Source organism: Watersipora subatra, chromosome 7 (genome assembly GCF_963576615.1).
Source record: "Watersipora subatra chromosome 7, tzWatSuba1.1, whole genome shotgun sequence".
NCBI classification, from domain to species: domain Eukaryota; kingdom Metazoa; phylum Bryozoa; class Gymnolaemata; order Cheilostomatida; family Watersiporidae; genus Watersipora; species Watersipora subatra.
Genome location: NC_088714.1, coordinates 65,156,448 through 65,180,650, shown reverse-complemented (window position 1 = coordinate 65,180,650; position 24,203 = coordinate 65,156,448). Strand labels below are relative to the sequence as shown.

Sequence of the window (24,203 nt, the reverse complement as noted above, 5' to 3'; positions counted from 1 at the left end):
AGAAATATACGGGGTAAGCTTGTTAAATTGCCTTCTGAACCCATGCACTGCCAGCGTGCACTTATATTTGTCTGCTCCGATGAAAAAGTAACAATAAAACTTCATTTTAGTAATTTTATTGTTCTTTTTAAACCTCTCTCAGCGTCTCTTTATGACACACCTTTTTTATTTGGTAATTTTCTGTAGTATTACTAAAGAGTTACACAAATCATTGATTTAGCTGTAGGCCTATAACCAAGTAAATGAACTACACTGTATTTCTAAGAGAATTTTTGATCCAATTTACAACCATTTTAACTACTTCATATCATATACAGAGGTTTAACTGTAATAGGGGTTTAACTGTAATAGGGGTTTTACTGTAATACGGGTTTAACTGTAATAGGGGTTTAACTGTAATAAGGGGTTTAACTGTAATAGGGGTTTAACTGTAATAGGGGTTTAACTGTAATACGGGTTTAACTGTAATAGGGGTTTAACTGTAATAAGGGGTTTAACTGTAATAGGGGTTTAACTGTAATAGGGGTTTAACTGTAATACAGGTTTAACTGTAATACAAGTTTAACTGTAATACAGAGGTTTAACTGTAATAGGGGTTCAGCTGTAATCGGGGTTTAACTGTAGTAGGCTACATTTAGATTACATTACAATCTTTACAGTATTGTACAATTATAACCATTTTTACAATATTAAATTAAAAAAAAACAATATATGATCAATTTATTATAAAAAAGAAAATCAAGAAATCAAAAAATAGAGCAAGATAAATAATTTATTATGGTATAAAATATTTGAAATGTTATGAATGAAATGCTAAGGAGGTTGTGGTGAAGACATGAATTCGTACTCACAGAATACAGTTATCAGCCGAAACATTTATTTTTCTTATTTTAAAACTTGAAAGCATCTTATCACCACAGCAGGTCTAAATGAGGAAGAAAGCTGCAACCTCCTAGTCTGTGTACATTGCTCCTACAAGTCACCCTGCTCTCTCCAGTTCCTCCAGCATCTCAAAGTAAGCCATCGACTACAGCTGTGCAAAGAGATCAAATCCTCCGAGGCTAGTTTACATAAGAATGCCGCATTTCCTCTTCATCGTCAACAACAACTGGCGACAGATGGTATGTAATTTTATTCAACTAACAAAAGCATTTTAAAATTTGGACTGTTTTTGTTCAGCATAGTTATGTCACAAATCTCTGGCTGCTTAAGTGCTATCGTTCCCAGGTTTATTCGCTAACTTTGTCCAAACTTTAAAGACATGCTTCGTGCCAAACAAATTTTTTGGTGCCGAGTCAGCAAAAAGTTCGTTGTCAAAGTTCAACCTGGTTGCTGAAAACAAGCTTCATAAACACCCTCCTGCTATCTCCTGCTGACTATCTCCTGCTGACTACCTCCTGCTGACTATCTCCTGCTAACTATCTTCTGCTGACCATCTGATTAAAAATGAAAGAAACTTCATACACTGAGACAAACCTCTGACACTGAGACAAACCTTGTACACTGAGATAAACCTCATACACCGAGACAAACCTCGTACACTGAAACAAACCTCGTACACCGAGACATACCTCGTACACTGAAACAAACCTCGTACACTGTGACAAACCTTTGACACCAAGACAAACCTCGTACACCGAGACAAACCTCGTACACTGAGACAAACCTCTGACACTAAGACAAACCTCATACACCGAGACAAACCTCTGACACCGAGATAAACCTCATACACCAAGACAAACTTCGTACACTGAGATAAACCTCATACACCAAGACAAACCTTGTACACCGAGACAAACCTCGGACACTGAGACAAACCTCTGACACTAAGACAAACCTCGTACATCGAGACAAACCTCTGACACCGAGATAAACCTCATACACCAAAACAAACTTCGTACACTGAGATAAACCTCGTACACCGAGACAAACCTTGTACACCGAGACAAACCTCGGACACTGAGACAAACCTCTGACACCGAGATAAACCTTGGACACTGAAACAAACTTCTGACACCAAAACAAACCTCGTACACCGAGACAAACCTCGTACACCGAGACAAACCTCGTACACCAAGACAAACCTCATACACCGAGACAAACCTCGTACACTGAGACAAACCTCGGACACTGAGACAAACCTCTGACACCGAGACAAACCTCGTACTCTGAGACAAACCTCGAACACTGGACTTACTGCTAGTATAGAGTAAATAGGTTTTTGATACAAATAGATCAGAGTTTAATGCTTGCATTGTGACCTGTTTGAGTATAAAAATACAACCATGATGATGCTAGAATCAACATGTTGAATCAATTTATACTGTCAAGTAGCTTACAATTCCTCAGCCAGACAAACATTCGCTTCATTATTCTGGCGCTGTCATCTCTTTCTATTCATATAATTAGTATCAAAGGTAATTTAGTATACACTTCAAATAAGTTCACAATGAGGTCAAAAGCTCATGAGATGACTTCTTCACTGTCAGTCATTCATAAATAGCAACACTGGCATGCTGATCGGTGTTCTTGTTAAGCTGTTAAACAAAAACTTCAAAAATAACTGTCTATTATTCTTTAGATATGTAACTTCTAGTTCTATATCTAAAGAATAACAGACATTATTAACCATTTCTAAGTGGCATGACTCAGACTGCATTAGAAGTAGACAATCCATAGCATAATCTGTTATGAAATTCCTTATAACTAAACTCTAATCTTCAGTTTCATGATATGAAATCACTTACACAGATATTGTGATTTGACATCATTAAAGGTACCATAAAGATACCTATTACTAGCAATAATTTTTGTAAAGTTTTTAGTTTATCAACTATCCTTCAATAAAAAGGTCGATAGATCGATTACAAAATTCAATGCTATTCTATTTGGGATGAGGAGGTTTTGGACAATAGGCCTGAGCTATAATTGGTTGTGCAGGTTTAAGTCAAGGACATCCACCATGTTATAAGTTTTGCTGTGTTTGCTTGGCTTCATCTTCAAAGAACCACCAACTGGTGGAGACTAGAACACATACAATAATCTGCACTCAAAGTTATATTACTTGAGCTAGGCTGTAAAATAGCCCTGTTAAAGGTTAGTTTCCTATTTGACTCCTCGCATGACATTTTCTCAAAATTTAGTATAACAAAGTATTATTAATAGAATAAACAACTTCAATAACAATAACAACTTTTTAGCCATTCCAGAGGTTCATTTGATGAAAAACAAGTTTTCCGTCCAAAACTTTGAAGAACTACCAAGAGGTCTATCAGCTTTTCTGATTGTTTGTGACATGCCATAATGATGGCTTCAAGTACAGACTTCAGTTATGTTTTATATTGTTGCATTTATTTACCCATGCATTTGGTAGGCCTATAATCTCATACATCTGTGCCAAGAAGTTCTTCTTGATTTATCAGAATGCTGGGAAAACTGAAACATCCATAGACACTCTTATTTTTAACCTCTGCATGACTTGAATTATTTGTGGGAGACAGAAGAACCCTAAAATTGTTACAGAAATCATGTTTCACTGTGTTTCTCATGAATAAGAAATAAGAAAAGGAAAACATAACTGTAAGCATGATTTTTGCTTAAGAATTTTGTATTAGGAAGAGAAAACTATAATGAAGACAAACACAACTTTGTACACAGAATGTTTAGAAACACAACTCTGTACACAGAGCGTTTCAGGAGACAAAATTCTGTACACAGTATGTTTCACAAAACACAACTTTGTACAATGTGTGGTTCCAGAAACGCAGTGTTTTTGAAATACAACTCACAGAGTTGTGTCTGTGTACTGTATGTTTCTCAGTTGTAGTCTATGGATTTAACAGCCATGATACCAGTAGTAATATAGCAGATACATTACAGAAAAAAACAACTTCCTCAGTCTCACCGGATGTTATTAGTTCATCTATTTATAGTTTTATACTGTCTGTTTGGCCTCAAGCTAGAAAAGTCTACAATAAGCCTTTTGTAGTGTAACTTTTATTTCAGCACATCATAAAAACAACACTTTTTTAACAGTTACAATGAGACTGAAACAAAGGATTAGACAACAATCTAACCCACTGAATTTATTGTTCCCTGTGTCGCTTTATTCTCTACACAATTATTCAGCCATTGCAGATCATGTCCAGGCATATGAAATACAACTTAGCAAACCTTTAAATCAATACATAATCTGATGTATGAGGAATTGAGGTCGTCTTCAGCTGTTGGTTACTTTAAGTGTCTTGTGCTGCATAAATCTTCTTAACCTTGCTAATCACATTCTAATAAAGAACAATTTTCTGTCTGTTGCACAGGGAGTATTGCTACTGATTATCGCTAGTCTAACTGTTCTAGGCATGATTTTCTGTTTACACATGTGTCATTTGTCATAGACAGCTTACGATTGCAAGTTATTTTAGAAAAATAGTTTCATGTAAACTGCACTGCACTGTTTTAGCTTTGTTGAAAACTTGAAACGATGAAAAGTATAAATTTCAGTTTTTGGTGTATATTAGTCAAAACTAGTTTCATATTAGATTTTTCTGATACAAAGAACTCTAAATCAACATTTTATGTTGTGAGCAGACTCAGGTGCACAATTCTTTTTATTAAAAATCAGATAAAATGTCTACTTCTTGCAAATGAATTGCTTATTTGGAACAGCCTTTAAAGTTGCACTCCAACTTTTTCAAAGTCGATTGAAAGTAGACCTTGCTACTAATGTAGAGGCAAACTCTTTGTAAGCATGCTTCACTAGCTTTGATACACAGAGACTCTCATTTATTAGTGTTTTTATTTCTAGAGTCTGATGAAGTAATCTCAGGTTCATTACAAACAGCAAGCTCTCCTAGCCTCAGCTCATCAGATATGAGGTAAAATTGCAAAAAATACTTTGCATTACCTGTGGATGTTTCTTGTACAACTATGTGTTCGTATTTGACGTTACACAATGAGTTTATTTCACGTTACAATGAATTTGTTTTAGAGATGACCTGACAGAGCGCAATAGAAGCACTTCCGCTAGTGTAAGTACTGATACCAAGCATCGCTGATAAATGTTTTACGGCTCTGATTGTTTCTTAATGGTAGAATCTTTATTGCCAAAACTGTCAAGCCTGGTATAAACAACCATCACAACAGTTTTTTTTGTCAGCAGAACATCAGACATGTTATAACCTTTTATGTTACCTTTCATGAGTGTGGCTAAAGCTGATTTTTTTGAATTATTATTTAGCTTGAAAGTTATCAGCAAAAATAAACAAGCTTCTCATAACAGATTGTATATCAACTATCATTGGGGCTTTTCACTTAGTTTTCAACCTAATTGAAAATATGTTGAACTAAAAGTTTATAGAATTGGAGTGGGAAGAGTGGAGACATTAAAATCAGTGGTCCGACTGGTACATAACTGCTCATAATTTTTCAGAGAGAATTTTTGCATGGAATATTGGCAGATAAATTTAATTGTGTTACATAACAACATTATTTTGAGATTGATAATCATCCAAGCAAGAGACTTTATCGAGATCAATCAAAGATGGAGGCTGAATCAAGCTTGTTTTGACTCTTACATGAATCAGACTAATTTGATCCAGAATTTAAATTATCCTGGAGACAATACAGTGGTACTTTGAAATACTAGCCACTTGATAAATACATTTTTCAAAATTTGAACACAAACTCAAACTGAAAGTTTGGTTAACCTTTAACTGAATGTTTAAACACAAGCTTGACTTGAGCGGCAAAAAAGCAGAGAGAAAAAATGAATCAGGCAGAGACAAGAGCGTTTGGCTCAATTTTTCAACTAGGTTGTATAGATGCATTTTTCTTTATTGGTTTGTGACCATAATTTGTTTATTGGACCGTGATTGATTTAGTCATACATGGTTATGGAACCGTTAGGTTTACGCCTACATTCCGTATTGCCACTAACCCCTCTCTTCGATCTCACCTGTCTTTCATTCAAACCCTAATGTGCCTGCCTGTCTTGAAGGTAAAAATTCAATAACCATTTTTGATTATACTATTTCTTTTATGTTAGATGAAGGTGTTTCATATTCAAATATACTGTCCTGTACATATGATAGTTGTGGGAGTCATTGTTTTAAATAGAACATAACTCTTTGGAATGCAAGGCTTTTGAAATTCTAGTTTGAGTCGCGTACAAATCAAACTCGAATTTAAAGACACCACAATTATAATTCAATTTGATTTAGTTTTTTCCTTAAAGTCACCAACAGGTCAAAAATAACGTCTTTTCTCATGCTTGCAGAATTTTATCAACCACCTAAAATCTCCTTCAGAGAAGTATAACATGAAAATTTAAACAACTTGAAGCAGTAGCATATCTTATACATGTTTTGATTTATACCAAAACTAGTTGTAAAATTATTTCTCTATTTGCCTCTTTGTGTGGTTAAACATTTAAATGCTTGTGACTAGGTATTCAAATAACAGAGTATACAATACTTCATGAATGCACTTTTAGTGTAAGTATGAAAATTTAGCTATTTTCATACCCAAAATTAAAAATGAAAAACTTAGCATGTTGCATTTATAATACGTAAAATAATTTTACTAAAAAACAAACAAAATATATTCAATATTAACCTTTGCTAACTTTTTTAAAACTATTGTAATAGCGATATATTAATGCATGTAACGATAGACAGTAGCTAGCAACAAACTTAACTTTCTCAGCAAAGCGTATTAACAAAGTAAATAGGCTGGTAATAGCTGATTAATGGTAACGGTAATAAAGCTACTCTTGATTAAGATAATATTGTTTGGCCTGAAACAGTTGTAAAAAATTATGTAGAGTGTGAGCTGCCAAACTTGGTTTTTATCAATTTGTTCTTTTGCTATATCTGATATTTTGCTATATCTGATATTTTGCTATATCTGATACTTTGCTATATCTGATACTTTGCTATATCTGATACTTTGCTATATCTGATACTTTGCTATATCTGATATTTTGCTATATCTGATATTTTGCTATATCTGATATTTTGCTATATCTGATATTTTGCTATATCTGATATTTTGCTATATCTGATATTTTGCTATATCTTATAGTTGCCAAGGTTTCACTTTTGAATTTATCTCTCAACTTTGATCATGAGTTGCTACTTTTCCCACGATGCTTAGCAAAGACCACTTTAAGTACCTTAAGTACCTTAAGTACTTTGAGTACTTTAAGTACCACTCATCCTCAAAACTTCTTCTCTCATAACAAAACTACATTGCAATGATGTATATTTTCTTCTATATAAAACCTTTTGATACCGAACTTGAAATGTAAGGCTTCACCTTACACAGCAGTTGGTAGTCAGTTGTTTTGAGCTTGAAGAGTTATGGCAATGTTTATATTCAAAGTAAACAAAAACAATTTGAGTCTGAAACAAATTGTTCCGAATCTTTCTATGCTCTTACATCCTTTCTGGGAATAATTTTCTATAGTTGGCTGTATGAGTGTAAATCACAGTGCACATTCAACTGTTTTCACTATCATTAATATGGCCATCAGATAATTTGATGTCATCAAAGATCATATTTAAAGTTACGTAATGATGAAGGACCCACATATTTCAATACAAAAAACAAGCTCTTGTCACTTCTGAGAAACATTGTCAAACGGGTCAAAAGTTGCTCTTCCTTTCAGTCATGGCATTCAGCCAATCTCATTTTCTGCTGAACAGTTGGTTAATTATTGTACTATTCAACTTCTCCTCATGCAATCAAGCAAAAGAGCACACACTTGATATACGCCACTCTTGTTTGGTTCATTGTTTTTCAATGTTTAATCAGTTACTCTCTAGGTTAACTCTTACACCATCTCCAAGTCAATCATCTATGTCAATCATAGGTCATAGGTCAATCATCTATGTGCGCAGAATGGAGTTTCGGACATTTAAATAGTTAATTTATCTCATCGGCAGTCGTGCACCCTTTGATGTTGAACTGCTGGCCATCAAGTGATCTACTAGATCAGATGTGTAAAGGTTTTTTACTTAATCCATGTTTATCAAATTGGATGAACTCCTTACTCCATCCCAGCATCTGTCATTAGAAATAATTTTTTCAAAACTGCTTTTCTAACAACGTTATCAGGCTTTTCTAGTTTAGTAAATTTATATATCTTTTTGACCAAACAGCTCTTTGTAGAGAATCATTAGGTCTTTAGAATTATTAACCTATGTCTTGCCAGGTCTTAATATGGCCCGGTTGTTTTAAGTTGTTTTATTTATTTGCATAATGGCTGACTTTTGGCATTCAGGTCGAGATTCTGTTGATGACTGATCATAAAATTCTCACAATTTATTGATCGTATTGTGTTTTACATCCATGCTAGTCTTTCTTTGAGACTGCAGCCACTTTTTAAAGTTAGGTTCAGTTAAAAACTTCAAAAATATAATTGATGCTGTTAGACTGCCTTTCTCGCTAACTTTTGCATTTCAAAAACCAAATCAACAACCTGATTTCTGATACAAACTCAGTCACTATGAGCCTCCTTTTCCTCTTTTACCATTAATACTTATTTTTAGTATTCAACCTAGCTGAGTGAGCCATTTGCTAGGAGTATTTATTTCTTGTACACATCTTTCTTACTAACAGAGTAACTTTAGCTTGTACTCAAACAACTGTCTAGCTCTTCAACTGTCTGATTCATTCCTCTAGGCGTCACTGTAAAAGATTGAGCGACACATCTGATACGCGTTGCCACACTAGTCTCATGAGCAAATTACTATTCTTTCCTTCATCTACAGCAATCACTTTTATCATTTCGTCATAATTTCTATGACCTTTTTAGCTTCGTACGTTGACCTTAAACAAAGTTCATATTCATTCATTTATAAAGTTTATATCAGGTAATATCATGGGATAAGTTGTGTTAATATTCGCACAACAAAGAGGATGTGAAATATTAAATGTTTCCCAACCACTACAAGTAGGTTTTTCAATTGTTGAATGTTAAACAATCCACCATTGCACTCAGATTATTTAATCACATCATACCAGTTCTTTGGTCAACCCTTTCAACAGAAGGCATAAAGTTATTTTATTAGTATATATTATATTTAAAAAATCTCCATCTTGGCTATTATTTTTTTTGAAAACCTTGAGCTATGGGATTAAACCTTGACACTTCACTCATGATTCTAACAATCATTGACTATCTTGAGATGTAGTTTGGCTAATATTAGATTATACAATTTTCTCCTGCTAGTTGACAGGCTTTTTTGAAGTAACATGACTTCATAAAAGTCAGTGATTTGTTCACATTATACGGACGAGAGGCTTCTTCTTACTTTACCTACCCAAGAGGTTTTTCATCCTTCACATCCAATTCATGATGATTCCAAGAGATCATGAGTTTGCTGTTACAGGAGATTTTCTTATACTTCGATAGTTTCTGTCTTTAATGAGACAGAAACCTTCGAAGTTTCTGTCACTAACTCTTCTGTTACAGAACCGAGTCTTGCAGGACTCATTAGATACTGTTGCTCAACTAGAAGCCGTGACTTAATAGGGGTGATTGTTATGTTGTCTTGTCCGGCTTTGGTTTAGTATACGATTCTCATCATATCCTAAGTCAGATTTTTTAGAAACCTTTCTGGTATGTTATGAAGTTGTGAGAAATTAATCACTTTTCTTTGCCAAATAATAGCACCGAAACTACATGCTGGTGGCAACATTTTTATACTCTTGTGCTGGCGTTTCAACATTCAATTCAGTATTGATCTCGTTTAACTAGTAGGTATGATACATGTGCAAAATATTTCTTCAAAAATCTTTGACAGTAAACAGAGTGCTTTTCCAAGTTGAGTTTCAACAGATTCCAAGTTGAGTTCTTTAGTACTCTTAGAGACTGCTAGTTATCATAGGTAGGGCCCTACTAGCAGTTTATAATGAGAACCATGGCTCTTATATGGACTCCCGCCCACCAGTGTTCAATTATTGCTCTGTTACTGACCAACAGAAGAATGATTATGGTTGGCTTTGACATTGCTCTGTACTGCTATGACATCCATCAGTATTTCTGGTGAACCACACAAAGATCGTCGGTATGACTTGATCAGAAGCGATCTTTAATAGTTGGAGCCTAGTACACTATACTTGTATGTAACCTTGCACACAAAAATATTTGACTTTTAATGCTAGGTTTAAAGATGGTGGATGGCATAACGCACTAAAAGTTAAATACATTTTTTGCGCGACAGTAAATGATATAAAATATAAGAGCGTTAAAGAGCATAAAATCATCAATGAAAACACATGGGTCTTGATTTAAGACGTAAGGGAAATGTGATAAGAATCTGCCTGTGAATAAGAAGATACAGCCTATAGTTTGATGAATCAGGCACATTGAGACTTGTGATCTCATTTAATAGATCTCCTGAATATCAGATATATGTGTGTAAATATCAGCACCACATAATGTCTTCCTCTAAAACTATCTTTGCACCGCAGTATAATTACCACAATAACATTAGTTAGTTTTATTTTTAGAACCCATTCAGTTTTGTACTGCATTGTATTTTATTATTAAAGACTTCTCTTCTACAAAAAAATATTTTGCTAGAGTATTTTAACACTTAAATAAAATCCATCTGTTACCACAAACCTTACATCATTTAGTTTTTTTTATAATAAGGCCACTGTTAATGTATTAAACACCAGATGTAAAATGTTTTCATTAATCAGATGATTTTAAAGGTGACTCAAAGGCAGTCATTTATTAGTCATGTAGACATTGTTTTTAGTGATAGAAATTGTTAGCTAAAGTTTCCATAGTTTTGAGTTGATAGGTTGATAGAACCACGAAAGAACATGCATTTACTACAGTATGTGTTACATATTATCTCTAAAAGCAGTGAAATCGGCGCATCTTTGTTCTACTAAACAGATCTGCCAAATAACAGCTATAGCTAGTGTATTATATATGAGAGCTATAGCTGGCATTATAAAAATGGCAGCTATAGCAGGTATTATAAAAATGACAGCTATAGCTAGCATTTTGAAAGTGTCATAAGATTGTATCTTAAAAATGGCAACTACAGCTAATGTTTTAAAAATGGCAACTACAGCTGGTGTTTTAAAAATGGCAACTGCAGCTGGTGTTTTAAAAATATATATTTTTTTCTTGCGGTTGATATTGTCTGTTTACAAAAATTTTGGAATAAATCCACTTTTTAGACACAAAACTGAAACTCAGACTTTCTGGATAAAACGAAAATTCAAAAACTTCTCTCTGAACAAAATCCAATGTTTCCATGGCGGTTTGATGAGCCGTGCTACAATGTCTTATAATCTGCTAGCACTGACCATGGAAACACACTGAATGACTTTATCACAAGCTGCCAGCTATCATCACCATCACCATAAGTGATCTGCATACTGTCTCCCTCACTTTAAAAGTCATACGCTGAGGTCAGCATTTACGAAAACTAAAATGCAACTCGGTTGTATCACATGAGTCAAAAATATACATGAGGTTCTATCAAAGCACTGAGACATCTTCACTGAGACCTGTGTAAAAAAAATAAAAAAAGACAAGTTTTTTATAAAACCATTATATATATTATATATATACTATAAAAAACATAACAATAAAACTTTACTTTTAGTGTATGAACTTTAGCTACCTAAAATATTGAACAAGAAAGAATGATAGGCCAAAGATTTACCCTAATCTCATCAACAATGTGCATTCGTAAAACAACGCTTGTGCTATGAACCAGACACATCTTAATATAACTGCAGCCAACCAATAATACTGCCTGATACATACTCAAGAAAAACTGAGCTGACAATTCTGGTTTTACCAATCATGGCCATCTCATACTTTGCTCATATTTATGCTGTAGTATAACTTACATGTATGTATAGTGATACTGCTAGTAGAGCGAGGTTAGTACTCTGGTATGTTATACAACTTGTGCAAGACAGCAAGAGAGACTTTCGCAGAACTCTTACAACATGACAGCGTTTAAAAGAATTCTGGTAAAAAGCAAAACTCGTTTTAGTTTTTTTTGGTTTCCAAATAAATTACAAATCTATTCTATAAATCATTGTCGTTTCTCCTTTGGCTAATTTAAACTGGAAATCTACATAGACTAGCACTTATAAATGGTTATCAATTTTAACAAGAGCAAAGAACAGCCATGCATTCTGTTCTTTCTTCCATAATCGGCTGAATACACTGGTACATCAAGGTGCCAATTATGACTGTTTTTACGCTGGTATACACTACTTCCTAGCTGTCACAGCAATGTACCCTTGATAATCTCTTTGTTATAGCCTAACTTTCAACATTACAAAGTGCTACTCCCAAAGCTGTCGATTTACAAAGTGTCCTGATTCCACTTATTTGCTTTACGCAAGTCTGCCATCCTATCGTAACTGCGCCCGGTGCTTACACTGTTGAGGTCTAGCAAATATTTCGGCATCATCAACTGTCACAGTAGATCGGGTTCGCTAACGCTGCCAGAGGGTGACTCAGCTAATGCATATTACGTAACAGCCATTCTTCTTTGTTTGTCTAGTCACAAGGTCTGATCTTTTGATGCCTTTCCAAAAAACTTTGGCGCAGCGTCAACTCATTTCAGTGGGTCATTATCCTGGCCTGTTTGAGAATAACTCTAGTTATGCAATGATGGCTTTTTGATCTATTACGTAATGTTACGCAACAACCAAACAAGTCTTGTGCCAACTCGGTGCAACAGCGACAAGATTGAAGGCATGATATGAGACTGCACGCATTTAAAAAATATGCTGATGTTATCTAGCTCAGGCTTTACTCTGTAAGCAATCCTGGCATTGTCTCTTTCCTTTACCAGCCAATGGCTTGCACCCTGATGACTGAGAGCTCTGGCCAGCAGACCCCAGCAAGGCTTTCAACACTGCCAGGTAACACAACTCTTCATAAGCTTGCTACTGTCATGGTTTATTTATTTCTGCCTGTTTTGGGCAAATTGATGACCCAAATACCCTTTGCGTTTAGAGCTGACGTCAAGCCAGAGATATGACGCAAAAAAGAGAGAAGAAATGCCCATCAGGCCCTATTATTTATTTTTCATAAATTTTCCTCTCTTACAAATAAAGGACTTACTAATATATAATATATATGTTATATGCATATATATATGTTTGTATATATATTTATATATAAGTATAATAACTAAAAACAGGTGCAAAAGCATATAAAAAGAGAACTCTACACTAAAAACCAAAAAGATAATTAGTGGAATATCAAATAATAGAAAAAAAATTGAGAAGAAAGTAAATTTTCAGTAAAAGCTCTACAAATCTGTTTCGTGTGATGCACTCCTCAGGCGCGGTTTGACTAAAATCTTTAGTCAAACCGCGCCTGAGGTGTGCATCACACGAAACAGATTTGTAACGCTTTTACTGAAAATTTATTTTCTTCTTAATATTTTTTCTATTATTCATATAAAACTATATACAATATGTCTATATACTGTATATGTACAGTGAAACATGGATAACTCGCCCTCGGATATAGCGAACACATGGTTAACTCGAATGGATTTGCTTGGTCCGTTCCCACGCAATGATAAATGGCTTTATATAACTCGACCTCGGCACCGTTAACTCGAACAGTTTTTTGCCGAATTCACAAACGGTTTCCGTTCAATTTATTTCGAAGGAGTTTCCACTAGTCGCGGAGCTGAAACTACTCTGCTTTCTTAACGAAAGCGCTTTTAGTACGCGTATAGTGTACGTATAATTTCCCCCATACCGTATAATGGAACCGAAAAAGAAATCGTATAAAAATGATTAATAGGGTCGCTAAGACGCTCGCTTAGTTACGGCCAAGCTATAAACATTGGAAGGTATTAGCGATACAAATTTAATAAAGATAGACACAGCATGCAAAAAACATATTTTAACAGTGATTATATGCGGATACATAAAAATAAAATGTCACAAATAGGCTCGTGGCTTGGCGTCCGCTACAACAGACATCCGCTTTACGATGGCATCACGCAAGCAAAGAAAAGCGTAGCAACCTTCTGACAAACTTAAAGTACTCGAGGAAATCGAAGCAGAACAAAAGCTATCAGCATTATCAAAAAGAGAAAATCTTCCAAAAAGTACAGTGTCAACATGGATTAAACAAAAAGAAAGAATAAGATCGTTATGTGACCAAAATTCATAAAGGCTAAGAGATCGTTCAACGTCGCACGATGATTTGGATGGTGTATTATTGACTTGGTTTAGACAAGTGTGTAGTGAAGGCGTACCTATCGATGGGCCAATTTTGTTAGAAAAGGCTAACAAGTTTTTAAGGACTATAATAACTGTTTAAAATCTATTTCTACAATAAGTCACACTGTTGATCTTTGTCAAAAAAATACCTTGTCACAGACTACACTCGATAAGTTTTTTAAATGAAACAACTGATCAGATGTAAAGCATGCTTTTTTGCATTGGTCATAAATGTTTACTCATGTCCAGTTTTAAAAATTATCAGAAAGAATAGATATTTTTCTATTGGGCTGAGATTTGTTTGCAGTTTTAGGTTATGTGACTGACAAGATGTTTTAAGATTAAAATTGGCAAAATTGATCTCGAGTAAAACACTCAGAAGAAAAAATGTCTTCTGAGCGTTTTAATCGCGATTAGGTTTTGCCAATTTTAATCTGAAAAAGTTCTGGCAGTCACATCACCTAAAACAACACACAAATCTCAAGTGTATAAAAATACATGTATCTATACTTTCTGATAAATACTTTAAAAAACTCTACATCAGATGCCCTTTAACTTACAACAAACAACCTATACTTTAGTTTTATATATACATGTAGTTTGTATATGTATCTACTAATAAATACATTCACTTGTGACTGTGCTCTGATAACTCGAACGCTCTGATAACTCAAACACTTTCGCTCGGTCCCGTGAAGTTTGAGTTATCCATGTTTCACTGTATTAATTTTTAGGATACTGACAATTTGTTTCCTAGAATTTTATTACAATCTGAAAAATCCAACTTCTATTGATATTTTAACAAAAACTGTTTCCCGACATTTGAGGAGTCCTTTGAGGAGCAAAGGGGTGAAATCCAACCAAACCTAAATGCTAGCTGAGCCAGTTCTATAACCTTTGGTTTCTAAAATTAATAGTATTTCAGAAAATCTATGCAATGTTTAGCCCTACTAACGCTTTTAAAATATAAGATTTGCTTCTATTTAATAAAACCAAAAGATATTTTTGGCATCCAGTTCAAAAAGTAGAAAAAGAGGAAAAGATTATATTGATGTGGAACTGGTGGAACTCATGGAAAAATTGGTGGAACTCAAATTTCTGGCATGTAAGTGTCTGAGATGTTTTCTATCAGCAATATATCTAATCACCATGGCAACACATCTGCTTTGAAAACATTTAATTATATCCTCACTTGTCACATTAGATAGGCACACCAGTGGCTACCACCCACCAAGACATCGCTGTCTACCCATGCGATCAAATGTCAAAAATAGAAACAGTAATCGGTTACAACTACAATTTTAAAAGTAAAACAAAAAGGTGTAAACTCAGTAGTTGGAGACACATTTCTGTAGCCTAGTTGATTGCCCGCTGTCAGGTGGACCAACTACGCACCTAAATATATCAATAGAATATTAGTCCTTGAAAAATGCTGCCCAATTAAAATTGATATATAAATCAGTTGACAAATTTGTAGCCTGAACATTTTAAAGCTGACACCTCAAACCACTTGACCAATCTGTAGCCTTAGCTTTTAAAATTGATACCTCAAACCACTTGACCAATCTGTAGCCTTGGCTTTTAAAATAAATACTTCAAATCATTCGGTCAGTTTGTATCTTTAGTTTTTGAAATTATAATATTAAGCTCTTATTTACACCATCACTCTTATTTTACATTTGTTATTTATGAAGTTTAATTTTTGTAAGTAAATTATATTTTGACATACCTAAACATTTTATAACTAAGTCATTGTTTATGTTAGTAAATGAAAATTTTGATACAATATCTGTAAATTTGGCATACAAGTTATTAATTTGTTAAAGAAGGATTTGCAAGGAAAAATATCTCAAAACTATTAGTTGAAAAAGCATTTGAACATTTCAATTTGCCTTCTTTTATTGTTTGAAAGTTATTCATAATAATGCATCAGGTATTTCATAGTAAGGCTAATTTTTTTCTTAATTTAATTTTTCTTTTAATTAAATTCTATAAATAAACACTTACAAATGGGCTGTTATTTCATTGCCTTTTTTAGACTCTGTAAAATCTTCAGTCAAGGAAGCACTTCTATGTTTCGATAATAGAACTACAAGGTCTAGGAATGATCGAGCGTAATTTTGTTTAAATAATATAAACATTATAAATAACAAACATTTTTGGAAGTCTTCAGTCAAATAAGTTGGAAGTCTTAAACTGGCAATCGAAGCCAATTCTGAAGACTGCCCTTTGTCAAGGTTTACCGAGACATAAATCAGCATGCCGATTTAGGCTTGAATAAATAACTTTATCTGTCTCATTTTGTTCTAAATGTCATCATGATTATCGCTATATCTCACATTTGAATAATATATTGCCATAAAGATTTCAATTGTCAATATCGCGTGCGTCACGCTGCAGACAAATAATAACATAAAACATCCAAATAATAAAGAAACTTTATTATTTCACCCAGCACGGCCTTCAGACCTAGGCCACTTTTGGATCAAGCAACGATATCTTAGATACCCTAAGAGAAGGCAACTACCGTTTTAAATGATAAATGTAGTTTTTCATAAAATGCTAGTCGATGACGATTTTTTTGTCACGTTTCACTTTTATTAATTAAGGAAAGTCTCAAAAAATGACACAATTAGATGTTCAAGAGTGACGTTATTCTACACATATACATACTACAGCAGGTGAACTCGAAGTCTGGAAACTGGAATTCATATTTCAATACTTTTTCAGCTTATTAGTTTTCTAAAGTTATTTCAATGAAAGCTATAAATTGTTTATAGTTCTCAAGAGCCATATAGATCTAACTTATCTATTTATTGAAGTTTTTTAAAAGGTAAAAAAATACGAAAGCTATTACAATTTATAATCTCTAAACTTATCCCAGGCTATGTTTGTGTTCGGGAATCATTCGCAGTATAGACTAGACTTTGATCAATGCGATTTTAAAGGCCACAGTCTATCACATACTTCAGTTTTATAGAACTGTAGTTTTCAGCTTATGTTATATTCATTTAGCTTGATAAGAAAAAACTCGAATTTTTGTTCTTTTGTTTACAAATTATGATTGGCGTGAGGAATATAATCAATAGACAGCTCTCATTCTCACAGCTCTAGAGTTTACTAAATATCAAAACGGTTGTCAATGCTCAGTAGTGCAGGATAGAGGCAGCACTGGATAAAGGTAGCACTGCATAGAGGCAGCACTGGATAAAGACTAGACTGCAAAAAGGCAGCACTGGATAAAGGCCGCACTGCATAGAGGCCGACTGCATAGAGGCAGCTCTGCATAGAGGCAGCATTGAATAGAGGCAGCATTGAATCGAGGCAGCACTGCATAAAGTCAGCACTACATAGAGGCAGCTCTGCATAGAGACAGCACTGAATAGAGGCAGCTCTGCATAAAGACAGCACTGAATAGAGGCAGCTCTGCATAGAGGCAGCTTTGCATAGAGACATCCCTACATAGAGGCAGCTCTACAGAGAGGCAGCATTGCATAGAGTCAGCACTACATAGAGGCAGCTCTGCATAGAGACAGCTCTGCATAGAGGCAGCATTGAATAGAGGCAGCATTGGATAGAGGCAGCGCTGCTAGCACATTAAGCTGCCATCCAATGTCCTATTGAGGAATAAGCCTAACAAATATTCTACCGATAGTTTCAATTAGATAAGAAACTCTTTTAAGATAAAAGCATTATTTCAAGAGGTAACTAACTGCCTATGGCAAAAATATTTTTCAGAGCTAATGACTCAAACTAACTTGAAGGTTGTAAGAAGGTTGCAAATGCCTGCATCTGATTGCTGCAAGAGAACCCACATATCAATACGGTTGCGGTCACAATCACCCTGTAATAATAACATTATATTGAAATAATTGCGGATAACATTAAAGAATGACAGTTTGAATGGCTGAATGTTGTTCCATTTACTTCCCACATTTACTTCCATTGCTTAGCTAATGTGACTGGTTGGACTTGTCTAATCAGATTCACCGGCTATTGAGATGAAAGGGAGGGCTGTGGTTAAGGAGCTTCTTTAAAAACTACCTTTGGTTTTAAGGCTCTGGCATGTAAGAGTACACGTAGCCCCCACAGGTTTTAATCTGGTCATTTGATAAGGCAGGAATGTCATTGGCAAGGTTTGCCAGACGAATGCATTATGCTTTATTAGAGAACTTCCTGCCTGCAAGCTGATTCTAGATTAGAAAAATTTTTTTCCTGTTAGTAGAATTTACTGAAAAATTATAACTAAGAATAGCTAACTCGCTCAAAATATCTAGAAAAGTTAAGAATCTTTGGCTGGTCTAGAACCTGTAATCTCATGACATCTGTTAAGCTCTGCTTAGTAAACCGCTAACTGCCGCTAAACCTGTTAGTGGCCACTGGTAACATAACTTTCCGATATCATTTATCATTTTATTGATAGATATTTTAATTTGCTTTGCTGTATATTGTGTGGCTCTTTGCTGCAGAAGTCTTCAGTAGAGCAAGAGATGATGGGAGTGACTCTGATATTACAGTCATCAACCCTCACAGTTCTCATACAAATGGTAGCGCCTTCCTTTCTTCGAAGACCAGCATTTATTGCAGCTCTTCCGCAAAGACAAACACATCTGTCTCTTCAAGAGAAAATGAAAATCACTTTTCCTCAGCAACAGGCAGCACTCTCACAACCGACAGCAATACTTGCAAAGAGTTCTTCCCCACGGTGAGTTTATAAATGCATCGCTGATAAAAAATAGCTTGTCTTTCACCTGGAGATATACTGAAAATAACCTTTTCAAATTGCTATTACAGTGTTGTTAGCAGTTAAGACTGTCCTTGCAGGGTTGGCAAGGCCTTATTTAGCAGACATTTGCCTAGTAGAATTACTTGAAACTATTGCTAGGTACTGCTGAAGGTTAACTTAAGGAAGCCAGTAAAATACTATGCGATGACTTCCACAGCTTAAACCATCAGTCATAATAACATATATGTTATTCATTGTATGTACGCTTACATCGGGAAACCATTTTAGTTTAACTTACACTATTACGAATAAACTTTGCTTTGAAAGTTGGCCAGTGGTGATTTGCTTTGGTCATCACCTGTCATTGGTTGTAATCATCTGTCATTGGTTGTTGTCACCTGTCATTAGGTGTCAGCATCTGTCATTGGTTGTTGTCACTTGTCATTAGGTGTCATTATCTATCATTTGTGAAAAAAATATCTGCTCAAACAAATAATAAAAATGGTAGAAAGCAAGAAAAAGATGAATTTACACAATCCATCAGAGCTTTTATTTGTTTTATGATCCTTCAAAAAATTCTGAAAAAACTAAGCTATGAGCTGGCAATTTGTGACAAAATACTATGTAGATCCCATTTTTATTTTTTGTTGTTGGTATCGCCATAAAATGAATAACGACTTAATTAATTTTCAAAACTTTTGATAAAATAATTTTTCTGTTTGAATTTCTATTGACCCGAATTCTGAAGGACTATTGACGAAGTCTCAGGGTATTAACTTGCAGGTTTAACATCCAGTGATAAGTTTCTAAATACTCTGATTTGTGATGACTATTAAAGTGCGAAAAATCATTATAAGGGTGGTTTAGAAACTATCTACAGATCCATCAATATAAATTTCTCTACAAGCAACAAGTTTGTGAGCTTTTAGTATAAAATTTTTATAGCGTAGCTAATGATGACCTGCTGTTTGAGCGGTACAAATCCTAACTTACGAGAGTTCTATTAATAGCTGCATAGCATGATAGTCAACACATATAGATTTTTAATTACTAATTAAAAAACAAGGAATTAAATTTAAATTCAAATAGTCTAGAACTGGAGGAATATATAAATTCGCAGTAGTTCAATACAAAAGAACACTGTAGTTATAACTATCAACCGAATGTAGCTCTAGTTACGTCAGCAGAACTAGACTTACTTCTACCATTCAATATATGTAATCTCCATAAATCTCTGAGAGATGACCATACAAAATTATAAAATGAAATAGCTACGAGCTGAAGCAGTTTCTACAGTTTTTAGCTTTTTAGTTTTCAGAGAACTAGTCATAGAGGGATACACTTCGACTAAAACTTTCATTATCTCTGCTTTAGCATGAATTGATTTGTCTTATCATGACTTTAAACTAGCTATGCCTCAAGTTGCAGTTTCCTAGCCTGGTTAAAAATCATATACAATTTTAAGAGCGCTCTTCAACACCCTTCTTGTAGGATGTACACAGTTGATGTACACATGAAATTTTTAGATTTCAAATGCAAACCCTTTCCAATTTAACAAAAATGACTGTAGTTTGTGGGTTGAACAGAGAACATGAGAGAAGGTAATAGTTGAGCCAATGAGCCGTATTTACAGTCAATAAATACATTGCAAGTCGTACTCAGAGGTCTTTAACTACACATTGATATTCAGATGCTACGATAACTGAAAGTTTGACTCATAGCAGCCACTCTCAGTGTATGCGGACAATGTTGCTTTGGGGTCAACCATGGTCATTGACAGAGTGATTACTATATCAGTCACGTCTCATCGAAAGTGGCATACAGCGGATAACTCCAAGTTTATGGATATGCGTAGGACAAAACGTGTGCTTCACAAGTACCTCTATTCCATAATAGGTATTTTTTTGGTATTTTGTTACGCTTACTCTTTCTATTTCCGTGTAGAAAGTCTGAATGAACCCTTACCAACCCTTAAGTCAAACAGCGTCCCAGCAATCTGATAGGAAATTTATTCCTGTAAGTCAGTAAAAACATAGGGTATCACACCATGCTGGGCTATCGAGTTTATCAGTGTCTTATGTCTCTCATGTTGTCCTTAAGTCACAGGTATTTGCATCTCAATGAGATGTCACAAAGTCGTCAATATATCATGAACCAATAAACCAATTTTAAAAGTTATTAAAGTTTTAGATAGATAAGATGCTATATTATGACATATTAAAATTTGAGAAAGTTTAGAAAACTTTGAAAATTCACTGAATTTTACGCAAGATTCTCATTATAAAAAATCTCATCCAAATTATTATAGCTCAAAGACTAAAATCCTTCTGACTTGTAAGATAGTCTAAAATTTGATTATGTTGCATTTCAAACAATTCATTAACTGTTTAAACGCATTACATTGAGATTTCATATGCTAACAACAAATTTGAGGTTACGGAAAAAGCTGTAGCATTATATAATTAGTCTTGGGTGAACTTTTACCTCATTTGTCATGTTATTAGTTAATAAAATTACAACACAATGCTAGAGAAAATATTCTCAGAGTTGTACTTTATACAAGGATATAACATTTGAATTGCTTCTTGACCCTGTGACAAGAACAACCATACAATCTTTATGATAATAAAAAACAGCGTCCTTCCATCTGTCTGAAGCTGCGCAAAGAGTGATGGGAAAAAGATTGCTTTGCATGAGAATCAAACTCAGGGCTTCGGATAAAAGTCATGCCAACTACCACTAAACCACTCAACCACCTTGCTGCTCCATGCAATATTTATGGTTTTAGTGGTTTACACATGACAATCTCTCACGATGCGCAGGTCTGCTAGTGTGCTAGTCAATATTAGAACCAAAGCTTCAGTTTTTCTTGTTATAAAAAACTGATAGAAATTTCTTTAATATATAAATATAAAATACTATGTTAGATAAAAATACAAATAAATCTCAAGTTTCAATAACATTGTTTATCCTCAATACTGACCACCTTGATCAAACCTTTAAAAATGGCCATTTTTATTTGACCACATATCTTTAAATAAAGTGAAAAATAGATTTTTGAAATATTTATGATGGTTTATCACAGATTTTTATTTAATTTTAAACCACCAATGCTGTATTATCAGTAGCTCACCAGATTCACAAGGAATAGAGTCACCACGTATTTTAAATTTATGCGCTTAGCCGTGTAATCAGCAGATGTAAGCTTCAGGAAACACATTGGTGCCATTAAGACTGGGGCACTGCGACTCTCCATAGTCACGCCATCAAACTGATGGAGGTTGTCAGCTCAAGAACACTCCATCAGAGTGTGACAGACAGACAGACAGACAATTCAATCTTGTAAAGAAGTCGCTTTGAAACTAAGAAAATGCATTTTTGTTCGACTTCAAAAACCAGTTATGATTCTAACAATGTTGTTAGCATGTTTTTAGAATTTTTCAATTTTTGTTGCTGTTTTAGATTATAACTACCTAATGGGTTGATTTGAATTTTGGCTGTTTGATACTTATATTTTAGAGAGATCCATAGAAAACTTGTTAATAACAATAGGTCCTACTCTATGGAATTGTTAAAAATATTAAAAATTTTCAATATATATTATAAAATACTATAGCATGATAAAATAACCCTTAAAATAATATGTTACTATATATTACGATGTAATTTAATTTTTTAATGCAAAATGCTATGCTATGTTATAGTATGGTATAAAATAATTTTTACTTTAATCGAAATTAATTTTTAGCTAGCAGGACATAAACCATTCATAAAACACTTCTCCTAGTATCTCTGTGCCCATTGTCTGGTAAAATTTTAAACACTTTCAAGTTCTGCACTACCCTTGACAACATAATCCAAAGTTTCACACCACTATACGCCTTTTCAACTCTGCATATTATAAGGCTTCTCACGGTTGATAAGAACTTACCAGTTTTGGATCAACTATGATAATTTTGATCCGTGTTATCAGTTATTCATTGCCAGGTAGTAGGTTGAATGTTACTGCATCGCAGTAAATAGAGGTACCTATGGCCATCTGAAGAGTTCATTGTTTTAATGCTTCCCTCGCTAGTATTTGCCAGTTTTAAGATTACATGGTTGTTAACTGATTTGTAACATATAAGATAACTGAGATGGCTAAATAACATAAGCTCTAACATGTCTAAAGATTTAAAGAACCACATTGAGTCAAAATGACATTTTGAAACTTTTTACATCTTTTTAATAAATTTTTATATTTGTAACAAAACATCAGTTTTACCCAAAATGACTCACAAAGTTAAGTGAAAAATAATAAACAATATTAACAGATGAAAAGGTTGGTAGAGTCATTAACTAAAACTTGGACTAAAAACTAATGAGAGAGAATGATGCAAACATATTTTAACAATAAAATCTAAAATTTGGACTTAGAAATGTTTAAAAAGGATGTCCCATTTGATCAGGGCTGGTCTGTAAGCGCCAGATCAGCTCTGCATACAATGTGGATATGATGACACAAGCTTCAAACATGTCCTTCAATTCTTTACGAATATATTTTAAATTAGTTGTTTTCCGGGTTGGAAAGTTTTCAGCTATTCCACGGTTACTAGTTTACATATATAAAATCAACTAGTTCAAACTGCTGTAGCAGTTTCCTCATTTTGAACAGGACAACATATTGAAAGTGGTCATTTTAGATACCGCCATTTTATAAGCAGCCATTTTATAAGCCGTCATTTTATAAGCAGCCATTTTATAATCAGCCATTTTATAATCAGTCATTTTATAATCAGCCATTTTATAACCAGTCATTTTATAATCAGCCATTTAATAATCAGTCATTTTATAATCAGTCATTTTATAATCAGCCATCTTATAATCAGTCATTTTATAATCAGCCATTTTATAATCAGTCATTTTATAATCAGCCATTTTATAAGCAGCCATTTTATAATCAGCCATTTTATAATCAGCCATTTTATAATCAGTCATTTTATAAGCAGCCATTTTATAAGCAGTCATTTTATAAGCAGCCATTTTATAATCAGCCATTTTATAATCAGTCATTTTATAATCAGCCATCTTATAATCAGTCATTTTATAATCAGCCATTTTATAAGCAGCCATTTTATAATCAGCCATTTAATAATCAGTCATTTTATAATCAGTCATTTTATAATCAGCCATCTTATAATCAGTCATTTTATAATCAGCCATTTTATAATCAGTCATTTTATAATCAGCCATTTTATAA

The 24,203-nt window shown here is 34.0% G+C and overlaps 1 protein-coding gene across 4 annotated transcripts in view; it reads left to right on the top strand.

Annotated features, from left to right (window-relative positions):
- LOC137399802 (zinc finger protein 296-like) overlaps positions 1-24,203 on the top strand; it is a 60,507-nt gene that overhangs the window by 12,857 nt on the left and 23,447 nt on the right. For 3 of the 4 annotated variants that reach the window (XM_068086031.1, XM_068086030.1, XM_068086028.1), the window contains 5 exons: positions 921-1,121; positions 4,805-4,874; positions 4,988-5,027; positions 12,846-12,915; positions 18,708-18,943. In XM_068086031.1, the coding sequence (XP_067942132.1) occupies positions 921-1,121; positions 4,805-4,874; positions 4,988-5,027; positions 12,846-12,915; positions 18,708-18,943 (617 nt within the window). The remainder of the gene's footprint in view (positions 1-920; positions 1,122-4,804; positions 4,875-4,987; positions 5,028-12,845; positions 12,916-18,707; positions 18,944-24,203) is intronic. The other variant, XM_068086029.1, reaches the window with a different exon arrangement.